The 19,683-nt window shown below is 42.6% G+C and overlaps 3 protein-coding genes across 3 annotated transcripts; all 3 read right to left on the bottom strand.

Annotated features, from left to right (window-relative positions):
• LOC138200092 (transforming growth factor-beta receptor-associated protein 1) lies at positions 1-5,601 on the bottom strand. Its single transcript, XM_069152533.1, has 11 exons — positions 4,651-5,601; positions 4,290-4,484; positions 3,922-4,076; positions 3,232-3,314; positions 2,749-3,096; positions 2,563-2,620; positions 2,340-2,483; positions 2,036-2,170; positions 1,800-1,950; positions 1,301-1,722; positions 1-1,193 (listed from the first exon to the last, which is right to left on the bottom strand). Exons 1-11 carry the CDS (start codon positions 5,330-5,332, stop codon positions 1,050-1,052), a joined length of 2,517 nt encoding a protein of 838 aa, XP_069008634.1. The 5' UTR covers positions 5,333-5,601; the 3' UTR covers positions 1-1,049.
• Positions 5,602-6,127: 526 nt separating this feature from the next.
• On the bottom strand, positions 6,128-10,319 carry fhl5 (four and a half LIM domains 5). The gene is made up of 6 exons (XM_069152532.1): positions 10,239-10,319; positions 9,872-10,083; positions 9,446-9,620; positions 7,592-7,761; positions 7,219-7,405; positions 6,128-7,067 (listed from the first exon to the last, which is right to left on the bottom strand). The coding sequence occupies exons 2-6, from the start codon at positions 10,031-10,033 to the stop codon at positions 6,916-6,918; spliced, it is 846 nt and encodes a 281-aa protein (XP_069008633.1). The 5' UTR covers positions 10,034-10,083; positions 10,239-10,319; the 3' UTR covers positions 6,128-6,915.
• A 5,157-nt stretch (positions 10,320-15,476) lies between these two features.
• On the bottom strand, positions 15,477-19,683 carry fut9a (fucosyltransferase 9a). Its single transcript, XM_069152530.1, has 2 exons — positions 19,593-19,683; positions 15,477-19,292 (listed from the first exon to the last, which is right to left on the bottom strand). Exon 2 carries the CDS (start codon positions 19,282-19,284, stop codon positions 18,202-18,204), a length of 1,083 nt encoding a protein of 360 aa, XP_069008631.1. The 5' UTR covers positions 19,285-19,292; positions 19,593-19,683; the 3' UTR covers positions 15,477-18,201.

Raw genomic sequence — 19,683 nt, 5'->3', positions numbered from 1 at the left:
TCTTCTTGTAGCCCTTAATCCAAGGTAGAATCCCCAAATGCTTCATAAAACTCACATTAAACGACCCTCAGCAAGAACAATGCAAAACTTCCCTCAAAACATCATCGGGAGAGAAAAACAGAAGAAATCTTGGTGAGGGATCAGGTTTTGTCTCAAATGCATTATGATAAAGAAATGATGGTTAGCCCTATTGACAAAATTAGAGCATCACAAGTCTGCTGTCATCTGATTTAATGATATGTGTTTATTTACAATATTTCCATACTGAGGACACATTGGAGTTGGTGTGTTATTATTTGGAATCCACGTCTTTGATGGTCTCTAATCATATAGGGATGATGTTGGTAAAATTGCCTCTGATTTCATATTCCATACGCGGCACAGACATGTCATTTGGTTGCTTGCAAAATTAGCTTAGAAAATAAATGACCCCAAACGCTGCACTTCCGTGACCTGTTTGCTTTTTATTTTTAAACCTGTAATTGTGATATTTATTTTTTATTTTAGGAGGTCATAAATGTATATTAATGCATGAGGTGAATATAAAAGTCTCTGACGTGCAGCCTCTGAGTTGTTGACTTTTTATTTCCAGCTCTATGCAGACAAATATACACAGTGGAAACCATGATGGCAGGGATGTATATATACATCGAAGTAGGATGCTAAAATTCCCTCGGTCATCAGGTTGACCACAGGTGGTTTCCATGTCAAACAAAACTGTCTGATCAGTGCATTTATGCCCCCGAGTGTCCTCCGCAATTCACTTTATAGCTATTGCTGTCTACAGTGTGTCTAGGAAATGTCTCAGACATGCTGCCGCGAAGAAAGTGCACTGCTTGCTCTTTTGCATTTTGAAACCAGTTATTTGCACAATGTATTTTCTTTTATCTAATTAGAGAACGTGTCTGTTCCAAAGTCCATGAATTGAAAGCCTTGTAGAGAGTTTGCCTAGATGACACAGTCTAATCCAGAAAGATTGTCAGGGAGGACAAGTATCCAGCTGGAAATGAATGTGATTATCAAGATGATAGTTTAGTGTATCAGTGTCTTTACAGTGCAGAGTAGCCAGTGCAGCTTGTGTGCATCAGCTCACCTCGCAGGTTACAGGCAAACTGTGGCTCCTCAAGGTCTCTCTGACAAACACAACACTTCTGCTCCTTGTTCGCTCTGAACTTTTTCTTCGAGGCCTGGATCTGCAGAGGAGAGAGTGAAATGCCGATAGGGTTCATAAAAAAGGAGGCAAGAATACACACAATGTTCATTGTGGTGAGTAAATGTGAAATATGTCATTAAAACTCACCCAAATGACCTTGTGTCTCAAGAACTCCACGTGGGCCAAGGCCCTTTGCAACCTTGCCATCTGCCTCTGGTGGAAGTTTTGTCTGAGGGCTCTAACTAAAAACTGGGAGACCAGTTGAACAGACCAGGATTCAGGAAGGAGCCGCATGACCTTCTCCACCGTAAAAACCTGAGGATGGTTGTTGAGCAGATCCACGGCAGCGCCTGTGAGATCCTCAGAGCTCAGGTAGATTTGGAGCAGAGTGAGCAGCAGGGCCTGTCTGGACGGGGAGTCCTGGCCCTGGGAAGCCCTGCAGCAGTAAGCCTCTGCAGCCTGGAGGTCTCTCTCCTCATGGACAAGCATCTGCACTGCCTGGAAGTGTTCACCAGTCCTACCCAGGAGAATGGCTTTCTCTGGGTGCAAGGTTGTTGACTTTACTCTCTCTGCAATTCGAAAAGGACCTTTACTATGATTTGCTTGTGACTGTTATGATTCATTTTCTCATTGGGCCTCCACACACCGTACACAGTGGAGATGTCATAGAATTTGGATTCCCATAGCAGCTGCTGCAGCTTCCCTCTGGTCACCCTCACATCTGACTCTGTTTCCTCTTCCTCTCGCAGCGTCTGAGTAACATATGCCAGGGCCAGACGGTTGTGATATCTCTCCTCCTGGGGGAAGATTAACCCAATCATGTATCTGTGCATTTAATAAAGAAGGTGGACTATCAGATTAGGAAGCGGCTGCTGTACACACCTCACTGTTCAAATCATGAATTAAGAAATCCAGATACAAAAGCGATGCTAGTGGATACTTCTCCAGGAGAATAAGGACATCTTGTGTCTCAAATGGATCGTCTGGTGGACGCTCTGTGAAAATCTGCACACCTGTCTTTGTCAAATGAAGGAAAACTGTTCAATTTAATAACTGAAAATGGGTTCAAACAGTAAATGAGGCAATTTAGTTAATATAGTGGGTGGCACCTGCAGCACATAGTTAAACTGTGAAACTCTGCCCTCTGCAGTTTAGTTGAGAGTATGAAAAAGAAAAAAAAAGGCACCTCTTGGTTTCTTTGCAGTGTCCATTCTGCAAATGCCCACACAGTCGCTCTGTCTTTAAGATGAGTGAGAGTCCTCACTATGTGTCCATACACATCTGAGCAGGAAGGGTCTTTATGGGAGCCATCCGTAATCTTCACCCAAGTCTGGAAGAATATGGTAACAACAAGGTAAAACACAACAGTTGTATGCTTAAAGTTTTCATAATCATGTGTTATGTTTTACCTTTAATGCCTCTGTTTGCATTCCATGGCTTTCATAAAGGGAACCTAATGCAAAAAATCTGAAAATAAAAAGAGGTCAATCAGCAAATCATAACAAAGACAATTCTTTCAAAACCACAACTGTTTCTGTGCAACAAGCTAAATCTGTTGTAATTGATCTGTGCAACAAATGATGTTTCGTTTTCACCTGTTGTGTTGCTGCAGAACAGGAACACAGTGGTCCAGGCTGCACTGATTGGGGAGAGCGACAAGCTGCTGCAGACTTTCAGTGTCCTCCAGTTCAACACAGAGCCTCAGGAGGGCGCCGTCCACCTCCACACTGCACTTCAGGCTCTGCTCTGTGTCCCTGACTGCTCTGAGAAAATCTCCCAGGAAAGCCAGGTAATGATGAAACGCGGTTCGGTCTTCCTTCCAGAGCACCTGGAGATCTCTGGCCTTGTTCGCTTGATCGAGACGGGATTGAAATTCCTCACTGAGACACGACTGAAATTCAGGATAGAGGTGGATGATTTCTCTGGGGTCCAGCTCACCTTCACTGTTCAAGTAGGTAATGAGTATTGATTTGTGTTAGACTTCAGTGTAGAATTCAGCAGAAGAGACACATTTCACATACTGCTACTATTTAGATTTATTTAGCTATTTTAAATTTGGAGTGTAGTTTTAATCTCACATGAATAGATCTCTGGCCTCGGAAAAACCCTCCTGGTAAAAATGAACAAATCCAGCCAGGCAAGTGAGGCCCTTCTGCAGCTCCTGCCAAAATAAAATACTAATTTTAAAACAAGGCACATATTGCTTGAACATATTTAATACACCAGCATGTGAACTGAAATAATTGAGGCAGAAGATTTGGTGAATAACGGGAGGACAGCATGTTTAATTCTAAACACAAATCCAGACAAATGAAAAGAAATGACTACGACTCATCGTCATGTTAATTCTAACAACATTACCTTTAACCTGTAACATGAGAAATGGGACAGAGTACAATGAATGTCAAACACCAATTGTCATCCTCTGTTGCATTCATCCGAGTGGAATACACCTTTAATGAACACGAATGTGATCAGTCTACAGCTTCATATCCTGAGTTGCAGCGATGACATTGAATGTAAACACAAGGATGCAACACCAGCTGGGTTTATAATGCTTACATATTTTCTACACATCAGAAGAATGCATGACACTATGAACTAGTGGAATTATAGCAACACTGAACACAGTGCTGAGAGCAGTACGGCAGAAAAAGTAAAACTGGGGAGAAAGTTGGAGTTTGAAGGCAAAGCATGTAAGAGCCAAGCTAGATTTCAAAGGAGGGACAGATTTGCATCCTGCATTGTGTCTATAAATCACATTTCACCTTGTGTGAGTCAAGTGGACGACGACTTTGAACTCCATCCAGCAGTAATAAGGCCTCCTCAGCCCTCTCATGTCCCACGAGTGCCTGGATCTGCTCCTCGAACGGCACCAGGCTCAGGCTGAAAATGTCTCTCTCTGTGAACACTAACACACCATCTGAGGGGAGAATTGTTTTGTTTTTTTGGTTTCCAGAAACACTCAGTGTGTAGGAACAGCAGGTACAAGATTGATTGACAAAATCAGTGCTAATTGAGACAAACACGGCCACATCCTTTTAAAAGCAAAACCACAAATTGGCAGGTGCTCTGTATAAAATGTGCCCAGACTAGGTGATGAATTGATGTTGTGTGTTGTTGTTTTTTTTTTTACCTGATGTGGAAAGCAGGCCCTTTGCTCCACTGAGACTCACAGTCTGCTTACGCTGCTGATCTAACATGCTGTAGACAGACAGCATTTGAGGCAGCAGGGTTAGGATGTAAGGGAAACATACACCGGCTGCCAGCACCTCCTGAGGCCACTGCAGGGGAGGGCGCTGGCATATCCCTGTCTTCATCACAAACATGCCTGGGGGATGAGGATGGAGAGATGATATCTTGGCAAAACAAATATCCTCTGGCTAGATGGATTTGTGAGTGATATGAAATGATTAAATCTATGTAGCTGCTTTGGTAAGTAAGCATAAGACGGCATACGAAGTTGACAGCCCGGAGGACATTTTGGCAGCTCTTACCCAAACATTCAGGCCCGTTCAGGAGGAACTCCCCTCGCCCCACTGCAGTGACAATGACATGCTGCCTGCTGTGATTGTGAGGAAAAAGCTCCTCACTGCTCCCAGTCTCGATATCACAGAGGAGATATCTGTCACAGGTGGCAACACACAGACTTGCACCATCCACTGCCAAGGAAACAGGATCTTGGAGCAGAGGGACTTCCTTCACGACATCCCACCTGTCCACGCCCACCACGTGGATTCGGATCACCTTCCTGCGGCTGGAGGACGTCACCATCTCCACACATGCTTTCTGGGCCGCGAGCGATGAGTCGCACACCTCGAACAAAGACACATGCTGGATCTTCTTCAGAGCAGGGACAGGCTCTAAGGAGAACATGTTGAGGGCAGTGACGCTCCGGTCCCACAGGACTAGCAGATGGTTGAAAAGTGGGACTGCCCTCACTCGGGCCACTGGGTTGCTTGAGCCTAGTTTTCTTGCCCTACCTTCTCTGATTTTGCTCTGGCTGGGACTCAGGTCTCCATTTGTGCTACTAGTAAGAATGAGGTGCTGGACTGTTGCATTATTGGTCCCTATATATACATTTCGGTCATAGCACTCAAGGCACTGGATGCTGGATTTGTCTTTTGAGACTGCTTGCTTTTCATAGACACGTGCTTGTGTGAATGCTCTGAAAGCCATCGCAGAAATTTATGGATCTCGGATATAGAAAGATAAAAACAGGCAAATGCAGCTTGAGTCGAGTAATAACTCACCATCAAGCAGAGAGGAAGCAAGCTTGTTAATCCCAAATCATTTCACTGTGAGATCCTTATAAAATGTATCTGCCTAAATCAAAGTTACAATTCTCCTGTGAAATAAGAACAATAAGACGTCCCTACCTCTCTGCTGTTCCACCCTCCTCTAATTCTGCCACAATTGTATGAAGTGAAAAGTAGTTTCACATCTCCCATGTGACTATATCCTGACAGGAAATCTATGTCAGCATTTTACAGCACTCATCCTGCCATGTGAGGACACTTACACAACTCATCCAGCAGACTCACCAAGAAAACCAACTTTTTATGAGTGTCAAAACAATGTGCAAGGAGCGAAGGACGGATATTTTGAGGCGTCCACAGTTACGGTCACTTGTGTTCTTGGTATGTGCGGGTAATAAAGACGTGGCTTTGGTCAGTGGATAATGGACAAGTGGACGAGCAAGAGATTTGCTGATCACACAATGTGGTCCATCTGCGTTTGTTTACAACATGCATGAGGTCAAGAGGTGACAGAAATCCAGCAGCGGTTTGTTTTACAACAATGATTGTCTAAAGGATGAGTGTTGTGGTCATAAAAAGATCTGCATTTTAAAGCTGCCATCACAGCTGAACTTTGTGTCTTCTGTGCTTCCTCAGGATTTTCAGATAAATAAACATAGATCTCCTCTGGATGGCCTTATGAGAGCATAACAATACATTTTAAGATAAACAAAAACAAGCTTATAAAGTCTTTATTCCAACATTTAGTTTGTAACATGAGATGAGCATAAGAGAACGCAAAATCATGCATAATTCTTTGTTTCCCTTGGGTGAATAATTTCTTTTAACCTTGCCATTATCAGTGTACAATAAGCATACAGTAAAAATAAATGATTAATGAGAGTCAGACCTATTTTTGAGAGGGAAAATGTGTTTTAGGGTTGCAGCTAACAATGATTTTCAGCATTAAACAATTTGGTTGTTTTCTCTGTCAATCTATTTGACCATGTTATGTCTGAAAACTGCCCAATTAAAAAAAAAAAAAAAATACCATTAGTTTACTGATACATTGGACAAATAAAAGTATCAAATCCTATCTTTGTAAACACTGAAAAACAACAAACTAATCAATCAGTAAAATATTTGTTTTATGTTGATGCACCTAATCAAATAATTACTATTTATATATATGGCCACAATAGTTTATTCTTGTCAAAAATGAATGTATATGCGAAAAAAAAGAAGGTTTTCTTTAAATTTGGAGCTACATCCATCGACAGTAGCACATACTGTGCCAAAAGCTTAAAAGATACATGTTTACTGTTATGTGTTCAGTGTTGCGCGCGTGTGTCTGTGCGTTAAGTAACGTGAGAGAACTAATGGTCATTTGTAACACCAAAAATAACATTTGACATTTAAGAGTTTGGCATGCTTACTGAAAATATTCATGGATCCACAATATCTGTGTCAGAATATGAGCCGTTGTTGTCATTTGGGTAAAGCTGTGATCCCTCCGTGAAAAGGTCATTTCTCCCTCCCGCAGTCGGTGCACAAAATGTCGTCGCGCTGGGTGAGGAAACCACGTCCCACCAGTGACACGGCGCATTGCATGCAGGAGAAACACTCGCTGTGCCACTGGCGTTCCTCAAAGGAGATGTACTTGGCTCCAGCCAGACCTGCACACATCACAGAAAGATACACACACTGTAAAGTTTGATGCACATCTTCACCTTGTTTAGCTGACAGTTCCTACACCAGCGCAAATAAAGGCCTTTCATATGAGGGGGAGAGCTGCAGAGTGAATGAAAACATGAGGCAGTGACTCACTCGTAATGGGGTTGGTGCAGCCCACACACTTCTTTGCATACAGGTTGCTGAAGCATTCAAGGCAGTAGGGGTAATTTTCCCTCGAGGTGAAGCGCTGGCCCGACAGCTGCTTTCTGCAGCCGATGCATAGGAAACACTCGCGGTGCCAAGGCTTGTCTTGGTAGGTCACTCCACCTGTTGTGATGGCCTGGAGGCAACACAAACCCAGGCAAGAGAAAGAGAAAAAGGAAAACACAAGGCGACACATAATGTCATTCCTCCTGCTATGCATCTTTTTGCTATGCAGCCACAGTGCGAGTTACATGAAAATGCCAGAGTCAGGGGGATTTACTGCAGCGGTCAATACGTATAAGCCATTCAGCTGTAACCTTACCTTCTTACAAGCACAGCACTGGTATGCAAACTGCTTCTCGAAGCAGGGCACACAGAAGTAGCTGGTGTCTTTGGGGATGAAGGACTTGGTTCCTATTGGCTGCTGGCAGCGGTGGCACAGGAAGCAGGTCTCATGCCAGCTGTTCCCCTTGTATTCCATTTTGCGGGAACCTGGCACACAGGACGAGAGCAGCTTAGTCAGCATATGGTACCTCTAAGACAGAAAAACACTGCCAAAATATACCAAAATAGTCTTGCTTTGTCTGTAGGGAGAGGATGACGCAATCGTAATCATCTTGGAAAGAATTTTGTAAAAAGAAGAAATTCCATTGTTGTTCCAAATGTTTATGTTTTAATATATCCATTCATTATCTATACCCGCTTTGTCCCGAACAGGGTCACAGGGTCGCTGGAGCCTATTCCAGCTTACTTTGGGAAAGGCAGGGTACCCCCTGGACAGGGCCAACATTTATAGACAGACAGAAACAAAGACATTCATCCCTCAGGGCAATTGCATGTCTTTGGACAGTGGGAGGAAGCCGGAGTACCCGGAGAGAACCCACACAGGCACAGGGAGATGTGTAAATCACGTGTAAATTACACACAGAAAGGCCCCAGGCCATGCTAACCCCTGCACCACTGTGCCACCCCCATGTTTTAATATATGTTTTTACATAATATGGGCAATAGTTGACACGATATATTGGGAATAGTATTTTTGTCAAATTTACATTCTATGTGCATTGATTGTCCATTGTAGCTTCAGCTTGAGATTCTAAGTTCACTCTTAAACAGGTCACAAAACAACCCAACCACTGGGTTCATTTGGTAGCTGTTCTAGTTCTTTTGATGGCGTCATGCTCACCAGCTGACAGTGATTTGAAGATGTTCAAATTCATGATCATTCTCCCCTTTTGTTCCTCAGTAATGGTGTTGAATAATCACCAGAAAAAAAGTTTTGTTTTTTTTGCAGAACATTATAATGTCAAAATTCAGTTGACCTTTGACCTTTGGGTTAGAAAATGTGATCACTTCTTGGTTTTATTCTATGACACATTCGTGTAAAATTTTGTCATAATTAGAAAATTAATTCTCGACTTATTGCCACAGACATATTCTGTGAGGTCACCGTGACCTTTGAGCAGCAAATTTAAACCAGTTCATCCCTGGCTTCAAGTGAACATTTGTGCCATTTCAAGAAATTCCGTCAAGGTGTTCCTGAGATATCGCGTTCACAATAATTGGATGGAAGCGGGGTCACAATGATCTTGACCTTTGAACTTTGACCGTTCATCACCAAAATCGAATCATTTCGTCATTGAGTCCAAGTAAAATTTGTTTTCTGATTTCAAGAAATTCTCTCAAGAGGTTCCTGACATAATGTGTTCACAGGAATGGGACGGATGTACGAACAAACAACCCGAAAACACACCTTTGGACACGGCTGTCACCAACGCGAATGAATTAAAATAGTGTTTTTTCCCCATAACACAGCAACATGTTGTTTTTATATTTAGGGTTTTATACAGACCGTTTCCACCTGTTTCAAGACTTTGTGCTAAGCTAAGCTAACTGTATCCTACCTCCCATTTTTCATTGCTACACTTGTTTGCTCGAAAGCAGAAAATATAAGTTCAACCTGGACCTTAGAAACAGCTCTGTAGTTGGAGGAGCGACTACTGAACGGCTACTAAATGAACCTTGTGTTGTTATTTTTTTTTGTCAGCTACTTTTTCAAAAGTTCAAGAATGAACTTTCAATCTCAAATATGTATTCATGTTTTTTTTTTTTACAAAGTTGTCATTACATCAAAATAAACCTGATAATGTATTTTGATGAAGATTTTCGGTGATACCTGGCATGACGGTTTTCTTGCAGGTGCTACACTTGGAGGAGTAATCATGGGCATAGCACTCGGTGCAGAGCAACAAATCATCTTTGGTAGCGAAGGCCTTCTCCGCCAGAGAGCGGCTGCACTTTCCACACTTGAAGCACTGCTCGTGCCAGTGGCGATCCTTATAGGACAGGTCCTGCAACATATTATTCAAAATGTGGATATTCTGTAAGATTAATGCATTCATAATTGGCATGATTTAAGAACGGACCAAAATCTAAAATGAATCATCAGGTTTCTAATCTTAAGACTATGAGTAAGATAAGGCTATCATTTACAGACAGAAACCGCTATTTTTTTTTTTTTTTTTTTAAATATAATTACATTCTTCTTTAACACATTACTGACGTGAAACCATTACTCTTAGATCAACTGGTGCTTCCTTACCTTGCAGTTGCAGTCTATTGGTAAAGCACACCCCTCACAGCAGTTAGCGAACAGGTTCTCATAGCACTTAGTGCAGTACTGGGTGTCCTCTTTCATTATGTACTTTTTCCCCAGCAGGGAGTCTTTGCAGTAATGGCAGTCAAAACGCTCGTTGGTGGACATTGTTGTTTGCTTTTCTTAGCAGCAGGTCAAAGAGAGCAGGAGGAAGAAAACTGATCGACAAAGGAGAGTAGAAGAGATGAAAAAATGACTTGTAATTGTCCAGGCAATTTCTTCTCCCTCTCATCAAGCAAGTAAAGAGGCTAAGCAATTGTTTTCCCTTTCCCTAAAAGAAAAAGAAGCAGTGTTGTATTAAAGAAGTCTCTACCTCAGTTGGATGAGGATGAGGCTGAAGCCAGGGACTGCAGAGAGTCCAGACACAGAGATGGGGCAGGGATGAAAGCGGGTCAGGCAGGATTATGGGGTATCCACTGGGGGGCTCTTCTATAAATACAGACCCTCTTATTAGCAGTAATCTCTGGGGAGAATGGACATACTGCGCTGCATCATTCTGCACCTTTTAAGGGAGCTGATGGAGCACGGATGACGAAGCCTCTGCACCGACTTACTCATTGTGGCTTTATTCAAAAAATGCTAAAAAGAAGAGAGAATTGCAACTTTAGGACAAGAAGGTTATTGTTGGGAAACACGACAGCCGACAATGTAAATAATATCGGTGCCCAAATGTTTAATACATTTCTCAGTGAAAGATGAGATTTGTGCTTAAAGATGTTAAATCTTCTCCACTCTCTCATATCAGTTTGGACATTGGTGCCACAGCAAGCGATAGTTTGGCCATTTGGATGCCGTGACGTTTCTGGACACACTTGTGGCCTTTGTCAGCGCCCGCTACACACACAAGCAGTTGCAGATGGCTTATAAGAGGTAGGTGCCAGCAGCTTTGTGGTTGCCAGGTACTGAACTATATTGCCAGGACCTCTCAGTGGCTATTGAGAGCGCCTTGGCAGCACTTCAGAAGGGGGAAGCAGCGGGCCTGTGGATGCTCAATCCATCCACAGCAAAATAAAAGAGGAGGAGCAGAAATGACAGTTTAAATGGTGACCATCTCGCTCATAGTGATACTCTGTAACCTCATTCAAAACTGATTCTTTGTGTGTTTCTCTGGAATAAAAGCTCGCTAACTATTGTGCTATGCCCAAATCATAAGAAAACAATGAATAACTCAAGTATCTATTGTATTTCGGTGTATATGTTTGGCTCAATCACCTCAACCAAGCGAGTGCACAGGTTCAGGTGTCAAAAATGCATGTCCGAAGTACGGCAAATTTCAATTTTCCACCTGGTTAAATATTCAAATTTGTCCGCATCTTTGACTGACAGTTGACTAATTACACTTGAATCTTGGAACATGTGTTCATATCAGTTTTCCAAAAGGATCAGGAGGGCATACATCTTCATAAAAATAGCCTGGGAAGACCATCAGCCCGGCCTACCGGCCTAATCCCTCGTATACACACACAGGAAGGTCAGCGACAGTGATGAGGCTGATAGGAATGCATCTCTGTGTAGATGAACTCTCTTTCCCCTCTGTCTTCTCTCTTCATTCACTCCTTGTAAAGATATCCGTCTTGAATTACACTCTTGTAATAAATTAATCCACGTTTGGATCAGCGGATGATGTTGGAACATGGTTCTACAGTGTATGTAGGTGGTATCCACAAACCTCTGAGGAATAATGTAAAGCTATGTTATTTTTGACCCACACGGGTTATGTAAAGCTTTCAGCACAAAATAGCCGTACCATGTCAGGACTTCAGGTGTAGGCAAGGTTTTACAGAACATTCCCGATCCGAAGTCGATGCCATCTTTCAGCTTAGTTTTATTTCTAAGTGGGTGGATCCCCCGGATTACAGCGAGTTATCTGCTGCTCTGGATTAAATTACCACTGTACTATATCCTTGCCCCCTGGTGATGTCCAGATGAGCGCCTGCAAATCACAGAGCAATGCAGACCTTGAATAAACCCAGAACCAACTGTAGGACAAATATAGTCTTTGCCACTCAAAAGCTTCTAATCTTTGTTTCATTGCTACACTGTATGTCTGTCATCATGTGACACCCAGGCAGGGTGGAGGTGACCTATATTTGGCAGCAAACAAAAACTCGCATCTCTTTGAGTGTGTTGTCATGAAATGAAAAATAAATTGTCAACAGGAATGGTCATTCACTAGATATTAATGCATAGATGATTGCATATTGTATTTGTTATTCTACATTTGTGCAGACCTGTTTATTACAACCGCTTTGATTTCTATCTGACAGATAACAGGTGCTGGTCTTTGTCTCTTGGATTACTAACTTCTACACCAGACAGTGGCAACTCTGCCGAGCAAAAAGCTTGCTGATCTTGCATATTCTTTTTTTGCCTGCTTAATCCTCGGAAGTCAACCAGTGAGCAGCTGCCAACAGATTTCGTATGCGGCCTTTCTAGCCCCAATAAATAGGCCTTTATTTGACCTGGACTCGGGTGTCCTCTTATCTTAAAGTATTCAGGCTTTACAATGAGGTGTCAGTAGCTGTTTTTTTCCCTTAATCAAATGATCTCAGAGAAGAAGAGAAGCATTTACTTTGGTGGCTCCTTTGAGGTGGTGACTTGTTGTAGGCTGAGACAGATCAAAACGACACAGTCGCGTCTCTCGGAGGCACAAAAGCCTCGCTGCACCAAAGCTGACAGCTGGTTGGCATGGTGATGACAGCATAAGTGGGATCCATTAGGTTGAAATGAGGGGTGGCTCTAGCAGTTAATAAGAGGACTCACACAGACCTGTTCCTTTGAGCAGGCCTCTGTGCTCCTCTGCGATGTGGAGAGCTCGCTTTCAACACAGTATTTTCAACTGAACAGGATAGCCACATAGGGGGTTGCAAGGGGCGATGAGATACAATCTACTAAGTCTACAATTTAGCAAAACCTTAAACCTTAGGGAGGCCCGGTGAATGCCTCCACCAACTCTGCCCACCACCCCTCCCCTGTTCTCACCATAGTGAGTCATGGTATGAGTGGGTGACAAGACTCGTCACAGAGCCAGACATATGATCTCCACTGCTAAAGAGGAGAGAAAGTTGTCTACTGCTAGGCATGTACAACCCATTAAAATGTTCCCCTCTTCAATTCCTTGCCTCATAGGTTTTGTGCTATTTGGATTAACTGTAGACAAAGTTATTGATCACAAAGCAAAACAGGTCGGCGTAAAAAAACATTCAAGTTTAAACCCAGAATTTGGATCAAATATTCACAGCCTGATAAAAGGAAGATTGTATTAAGTAAAATTTACGACAGAAAAAAAAACTTTAGACAAACTCAGACAGCTTAAGATCCCCAAAAGAGCACTTTGTTCTTTCTCCAGCTTCAAACACCTCTTTCCAGGAATAATAACTCCATCCTCAGTGAAGCACTTCCTAATATATGAATAATGCAGCATAAACAAACAAGCTTAAGTTGACAGTAAATGTTCTGGATTTTTGGAGGGATCTAAGAAGTCCAGCACTCTAGTATTGCAGAAATCTAGTTTGAGTTTCATTTTCAGATAGAATTCAAAACAGAATCTAAATGACACAGGAGGTAAATACTCAAATGTTTTCTGGTATTTTTACAAGCACACTTTTTCATGAGAATTTGCTGTATCAGAAAACCCGCAATAAGTGATTTTTTTTTTTTGGCAAGCAGAAACAAGCGGTAAACACACTGACATCATTATCACCTTCAAAGCTGATATCAAACACGTTTACACATTGTACTCTCACTTTGTCTGCCGCTTGGTGCTGAGCAGGTAGTGTACAGTACATTTTTCACTGAAAAGAGCAGCCTGCAGCAGCCAGAAATTATATGAGAGCGGTTAAACTGAACCAGGGGCCAGAAAACCCCCAAAAAGTGAACTGAAAGATGCTAAAATCTTCCACAAAGCTCAAAGGAACTGCCGAGCCAAGTGATCATTATTCATCAGTACAAGTGACCCCCTTTCAAATTATACATAGTCATTTGAGTCATTGGTATTATAAAAGCATTGTTATTGACACTTTGAGACGTGTTGCAGACCATAGTTTGCATCACTAACTATGCTCTGTACTGCACCCAAATAAGCAACTGTAAAATCCCCTGCTGAGAACAATGATCTCCTCTGTGGCACCGTCTTGACTTTCTACAAACTGGAGGGAGTGTCCCTCTCTGCCACCTGAATTTTCACATTAATCCTCAACTGACATCGATGGATTATTTGTGCCACTGATCCCAGCAACCACAAATGTATCACACACTTTGTCTTGTAGCGTTGAGCGGAGGCACTTGACGAAGACGTGGCATCTCTGCGTGGTGGAAGAGATGGCTGTAAATACCGGAGTGCTGGCGAGGATATGGGGTAACTAACAACAGTCGGGAGGATCGAGGCGTAACCCCCACAACACACCCTCCTCGCTCTCATCAATCACTTATCAGGGCTTTTGGAGCGCTATTTATACTCCCGCCTGCATTACACTCTGGAACAGTGTGGGCAACAACTTTAGAAATTATATTTGATATCGATGCAAGAACAAACATTAGGTGGCATCATGCAAAATGTGTTAATTCTGTCTAACCTGAAAAGTTGGAACTTTCGCATGTAGACGCGATTCATGCAAAATTGAAAAGAATGGCACCTTAGATTAGCGTACTAAAGGAAACAAAGGGAAACAGCATATTTCTGGAGTTATTTAACCCCCTGCAAAATTGTTAAGCTGCTTTTTTACAGTGTCAAAAGGTTGTTTCCCCACGTCCAGTCTGCTGAACCAGCATGCAATACACCTGTCAGTTCACTAGAGGATATCATGTCAGCGTGAAGTTTTGCCTCATCTCGGCGTGAAAAGTACACACACGTGACTGGGGTTGAAGAGGGTCATGTGACGAACGTAGTTGTTGGGAGGTGGGTGGAGGGTGGTGGGATGGACCAAACCCAAGACTTTCACCCAAGAGACAAGGGTCTAAGTCTGTGAGAAAGTAATGGGACTGTCTTTAAAAGAAATCTTTCCTGACGCTGACCAAGTAGTTTTGCCGGTTAATTCTAACGACATCGTTTTTCACGACCAGGCGAGGAAAAACGTGACAAATGCTCTAAACTGATGGGGTGTTAGCCAGGCCTCTGGTTGTTGCTAGCCTGGTGCCAAACCCAAATTCTTTTTGTGAATAGATAGATGCTCCACTGGGGATTGCTTCCACTCGTTGGCGTTCTAATGCGAATACACCGAGTTAATTTTGAAACCATTGGAGCAGCTGAGCGGGCCTTTGTGCAAACAGGGTTTCTGGACTATAAACACAGCAAAAACTGAAGCTATAAGCAATAGGCAGGCAGAACCGGTTGTTTCTGAGTATTTATCATAAAAACAGGACAGTTGCATCAGTTTGCTCATCTAACTTCCGGCACAGAAGCAAATAAGTGTATTTCCAAAAAAATGCATTCCCTTGTGGGTAACGTGCAACGAACAGAGTGAGTTTTGTTTTTAAAATAGTATCAATTATTTCAGTTACCATGAAATTCATCATCAGGCATCTCTGTACAAGAAAGGCGCCGAATGCTTCATGAATTGCTCATTTGTCCATATCTTTATTTTCTGTTTGACACTATCAGACATCTACAGTTAAAACACAACATTTGGCAAAATACAATGATTTGGCAAAAAAAAACTTGTACTGATTGACTCACTGATTATTTCAGTGAACTGGCAGAAAATGAGCATTTCTGGAGAAACCACACAAGTAGATTTCACCCCACTCAGTATACAGTGTTTTTAAGGACACCAGCAAAGTCAGTGCCAAGTCATACAGTATCTAGAGACATCCCGGCTCACTCTGGTGCTGTGACACACTCACAGACTCAGACAGGGGGACAGAGAAGCCACAGCTCCTCAAGTTTGTTTTTGTGCAAAAAAACACAAAAAGAGAGAGGGGGAAAGAAGATGAAAGAGACAGAGAACACGCAAAAAAAACCTTTTGTTCCTTAAAGTCACCAACCACATTGGACAAGAAATCTTTGTTTTCTTACATGAGATTGGACTGTACAATATGAAACCATGAGTGGCGGTTTCATAGTTAACCTGTGAGACAGTTGGATGACAGTTTCCGAACTCACAATAGCTCCACCTAGGATGGCCAACACAACTCCACATGAATAAAAGTGCTAAATCTCTGCTGCATTTTGGCACAACTTATTCAATTATTAGGTCATGCCAACAGGATTACCGCCTCAAACAAAAACTTCTTGAATGCAAATTTGCCTCACTTGATGACAATGTCCACCTCACAACACTGAAACCATCGTCTCTGTCCTTTCTCCTCGACTCACAGCCTCTTGAAGCACCAGGCGTTACTTACAAAGGTACAGCGAAGTCACATTCACTTCTTGACAACACTTGACTTGCATGTTATAAAGAGATTTGAACATTAAAAATATATACAACACATTATTTATTTTTCTCCCATAAATGCTGCTGGAGCTCCCTCAGTCTGCTGCACAAACAGGAATGATCTCATAGTGAGCTGGTCTGATCCAATGATGCTTCAGTTCACTACAAGGTTTATGTACAAGTTTCCCTATGGCATTTGGAACCATACTCAATAAGAAAAATAATTGAATTCATCCTAATTTACATCAGTGGTCCCTTTGACCGTGAAGAGATATCAAAATGACAACCTAAAACATGTCTGAGACTTTGACCAAGAAGCCGCCGGCTCATCTTGCATAAGATGTTGACATGGTTTTGCACAGTACTTTCTGTAAAAAACATAATTGTCATGTCAATAGCTGCTGAGTGCTGCTGAAATGCATTGTTCGGTGGATTGGCTGTTCTTACGACATCTGAAAGTGGTGTGTGATATCTACAGATTTTGAGCTGTCTTTTTGTAGCGTGATCATGAGTGCATGGTAGTAGCTCTGTAAACAGGAGTGTAAACAAAACAAAAATCCAGAAATACATCTTTCCACATGCAACTGCTTACTCCCAAAACAACACTGAGGTATGATGAGTCAAAGACAGAAATATGGATAATCTTGCAGCAGTCATGAAAATGTTATGTCTTTCACATTTTTCTTTGCAGATCTCAAATATGTGGAGTGATCTCACGTGATCCTAATTCACCTCTCACTTTAGCCATGTGAGAGCATCTGCTGGTAAAAGTTGAAAGAAATATCGGTTTAAATGTGTAAGGTCACATTGTGGGATGAGAGTACAGCACACATTAAAAATAGCTGAATCAAACGTGTTCATTTTGTGCTTTTTCTTGTCACCGTAGTCGATCAAAAATGACAGACTTTGACACAACACTGTGAGGTGTGTGGGAGTTTCATATTTCTGTACAACGGCTCTGCACTGTACTATCATCATCCACATGGGATCCGAATGCACTGTGACACATTACATGTGACGATGAACAATTCACAACATGATTACATAGCAACCTCCCTCTCACAGAGCAGAGTCACATCTGCTGTCGGAGACCAGCGGGGCAACAGATCGCAGTATGCCATCTACAACTACGCAACACCAAGACCGTCTGTCTTACTGTACATATGAAAAGATAAGTAACAGTTGGATTAGCAGTGCAAATGTAAACTTACAAAAATATGGAAGAAATGACAGCTACACAATTCCAAAAATACACAGTATGTACATGACACTATTGAACTATTTCACATTTGAGTTCAGTAAACACTGCATAGGTGACTGCATCACTAGCACAGATGAGATTGTTTTTATCATATAATGCCTCACTTGAATAAATATTACATAAATATTTTTCACTTATATGTCAGTCTCCTTCTCCAGCCAACCATTTTCTAACGTCCGCTGTGTGCCACTTCATGAAAAGGTGATATCTAAAGAAAAAAACCCGACGACAACAACCTCGCACCGTGAATGTTATCTGCTGTACAGGAACATTCATACAGTCAAGCAATCACACTAATTATAGAACAAAAGCATAAAAATAGCAGCAAATGTGGTCATGTTAAGCAAAACATGGGTGGAAATCACAATAAAAAAAAATGTAGTGCATTTGTAATTGCTAAAAAAAATAAATACAAAATAATAAATGAATAACTCAAAAGGCAAAGTAAGGCTTAGCAAAATTTGCTCGCAAACAAAAAAAGAACACAAGCTGGACGTCTCATTGGGCCACTGAACCGATAGAAAAACACCATTGGGCTGCTCTGGACAGAACAGTAATGAACCTTCATGTTAACCGAAGGACAAAAATCTTAAAGCACGGCCTCCAACAACATAACACGCACTGCATAGCCCTTCACAGCACTATCCGCCCCAGTACCACTTGTCAAGGTTATTGAATGCCTTGTACTCCTTGTGCCTACGCAGGTAATCACAAGCCAGGCATGTGTGCTCTGCCCAGAAATAGGCCTTCTTCACTTTAAAGTGCCGCCGCCACTCAAAGTACCTGAGGTACATTTCCTCGTTCTTATCCAGGAGCAGCAGGTAGTCGGCCAGCTCCTTGGGCGAGGTGAAGTCGTCCACGTGGATGAAGGCGTCGCCCTGGATAAAGTTCTCGTAGTTCTGCCTGGGCGGGCCGAGAACCACTGGCACTGTGCCCACAGACAGCGGATTGTACAGTTTCTCAGTAATGTAGTCCTTGTGGATGGAGTTCTCAAAGGCCAGATAGAATTTACAGCTGGCGATGGTGGGGAAGTAGTCTTGGTCAGAGATGTACTCCCCGAAGGCTTGTCCATATGCGTGAACCTCAATGTGTTTGTACAACTCATTGTAATATTTCACCCGCACGTGGTCCTGGTTCCAGTTGCTCACAATCCAGCAGATCATCTTGTTTTTGCTGGGCGGTACAAAGTCCTCGTCACCCTCTGCTGCTACGATGGACCCATAAGGCACTTCAATGTCAGCATCCTGACGGTAATTCAGAGTCAGATTGAACAAGTTCTCTATCCCAGGCAGCTGGGACGAGTGCGACGGCGACTCCAAGTTCATCCATATCCACTTCTGGAACGACGGTCGCTGGAGCGGCGGCAGGTTGGACAGGTCGGTGCAGATGTCTCGGTGATGGATGACGATCCCATCCGACTTGTTGTAGAAGTTTCTGTCTGCTGTGATGAAGCAGCCCTCGATGTTGAAGAGAGAGCTACACACGCTCAGGTCGTAGGTTTGTCCGAAGGGCCAAAGCCAGATCAGCACGGTGGTCACGTTTTTATCGCCCTTGGTGGAGAAGAGGTTCTTGACCCGGTCTGTGGACACTGTTGACTCTACGGGACCTGATAACCAGCTGGTGGAGGGTTTAAAATACATCAAAAACAGAGTCACGAAGCATCCCAGAATGAAAGTACCGAGCAGAAGGGGTCGTAGGATTCTGTGAAAAGGTGCAGATGGCATACTCTGTCCTGGAAAGGGCAAACCAAAGAGAGAAGCCAGAATAAAGTCATGATCAACAAGATACAACATCAAGACTAATCACCTCATCATGTATTAATAATGCCTATTATACTGGATCATTGACTCTGAATATCATTTGTGCCTCAGTTAAATACAGACAGCCTGTGAGCATCTGCATGAGAAAACCGTGTTCCTATTCCTACTATAATATGTTAATATGCACCCTACTATGCATAAGGTACACATTCTTTGGATCAATACTCATAAAGAGAAATGCAGCGACTCCTCAATCACATCGCCATACAAACCTGGTGGATTTGACGGAATGCTGAAATCCAAGCAAGAGTCGAGGTTGTGGGAATCGGAGGGAACGGTTCCTACATCGGATCGGCGGTTGGA

The sequence above is a fragment of the Embiotoca jacksoni genome, unplaced genomic scaffold (assembly GCF_022577435.1).
Source record: "Embiotoca jacksoni isolate LCO1_2020_lvr unplaced genomic scaffold, fEmbJac1.0.p SCAF_18, whole genome shotgun sequence".
In the NCBI taxonomy this organism is placed as follows: Eukaryota; Metazoa; Chordata; class Actinopteri; family Embiotocidae; genus Embiotoca; species Embiotoca jacksoni.
This window is presented reverse-complemented; position numbering and strand designations above follow the sequence as displayed.

Bases quoted from the DNA above. Each gene is read 5' to 3' on its own strand.
- LOC138200092 (XM_069152533.1), bottom strand. From the start codon at position 5,332: ATGGCTTTCAGAGCATTCACACAAGCACGTGTCTATGAAAAGCAAGCA. The intron at 2,171-2,339 runs GTGCCTTTTTTT...CATTTGACAAAG, and splicing joins CACTGCAAAGAAACCAAGAG to ACAGGTGTGCAGATTTTCAC. The intron at 1,194-1,300 runs GTGAGTTTTAAT...TCTCCTCTGCAG, and splicing joins TGAGACACAAGGTCATTTGG to ATCCAGGCCTCGAAGAAAAA.
- fhl5 (XM_069152532.1), bottom strand. From the start codon at position 10,033: ATGTCCACCAACGAGCGTTTTGACTGCCATTACTGCAAAGACTCCCTG. The intron at 7,406-7,591 runs GTAAGGTTACAG...TGTTGCCTCCAG, and splicing joins AGTGCTGTGCTTGTAAGAAG to GCCATCACAACAGGTGGAGT. The intron at 7,068-7,218 runs GTGAGTCACTGC...TGATGTGTGCAG, and splicing joins CTGCACCAACCCCATTACGA to GTCTGGCTGGAGCCAAGTAC.
- fut9a (XM_069152530.1), bottom strand. From the start codon at position 19,284: ATGCCATCTGCACCTTTTCACAGAATCCTACGACCCCTTCTGCTCGGT.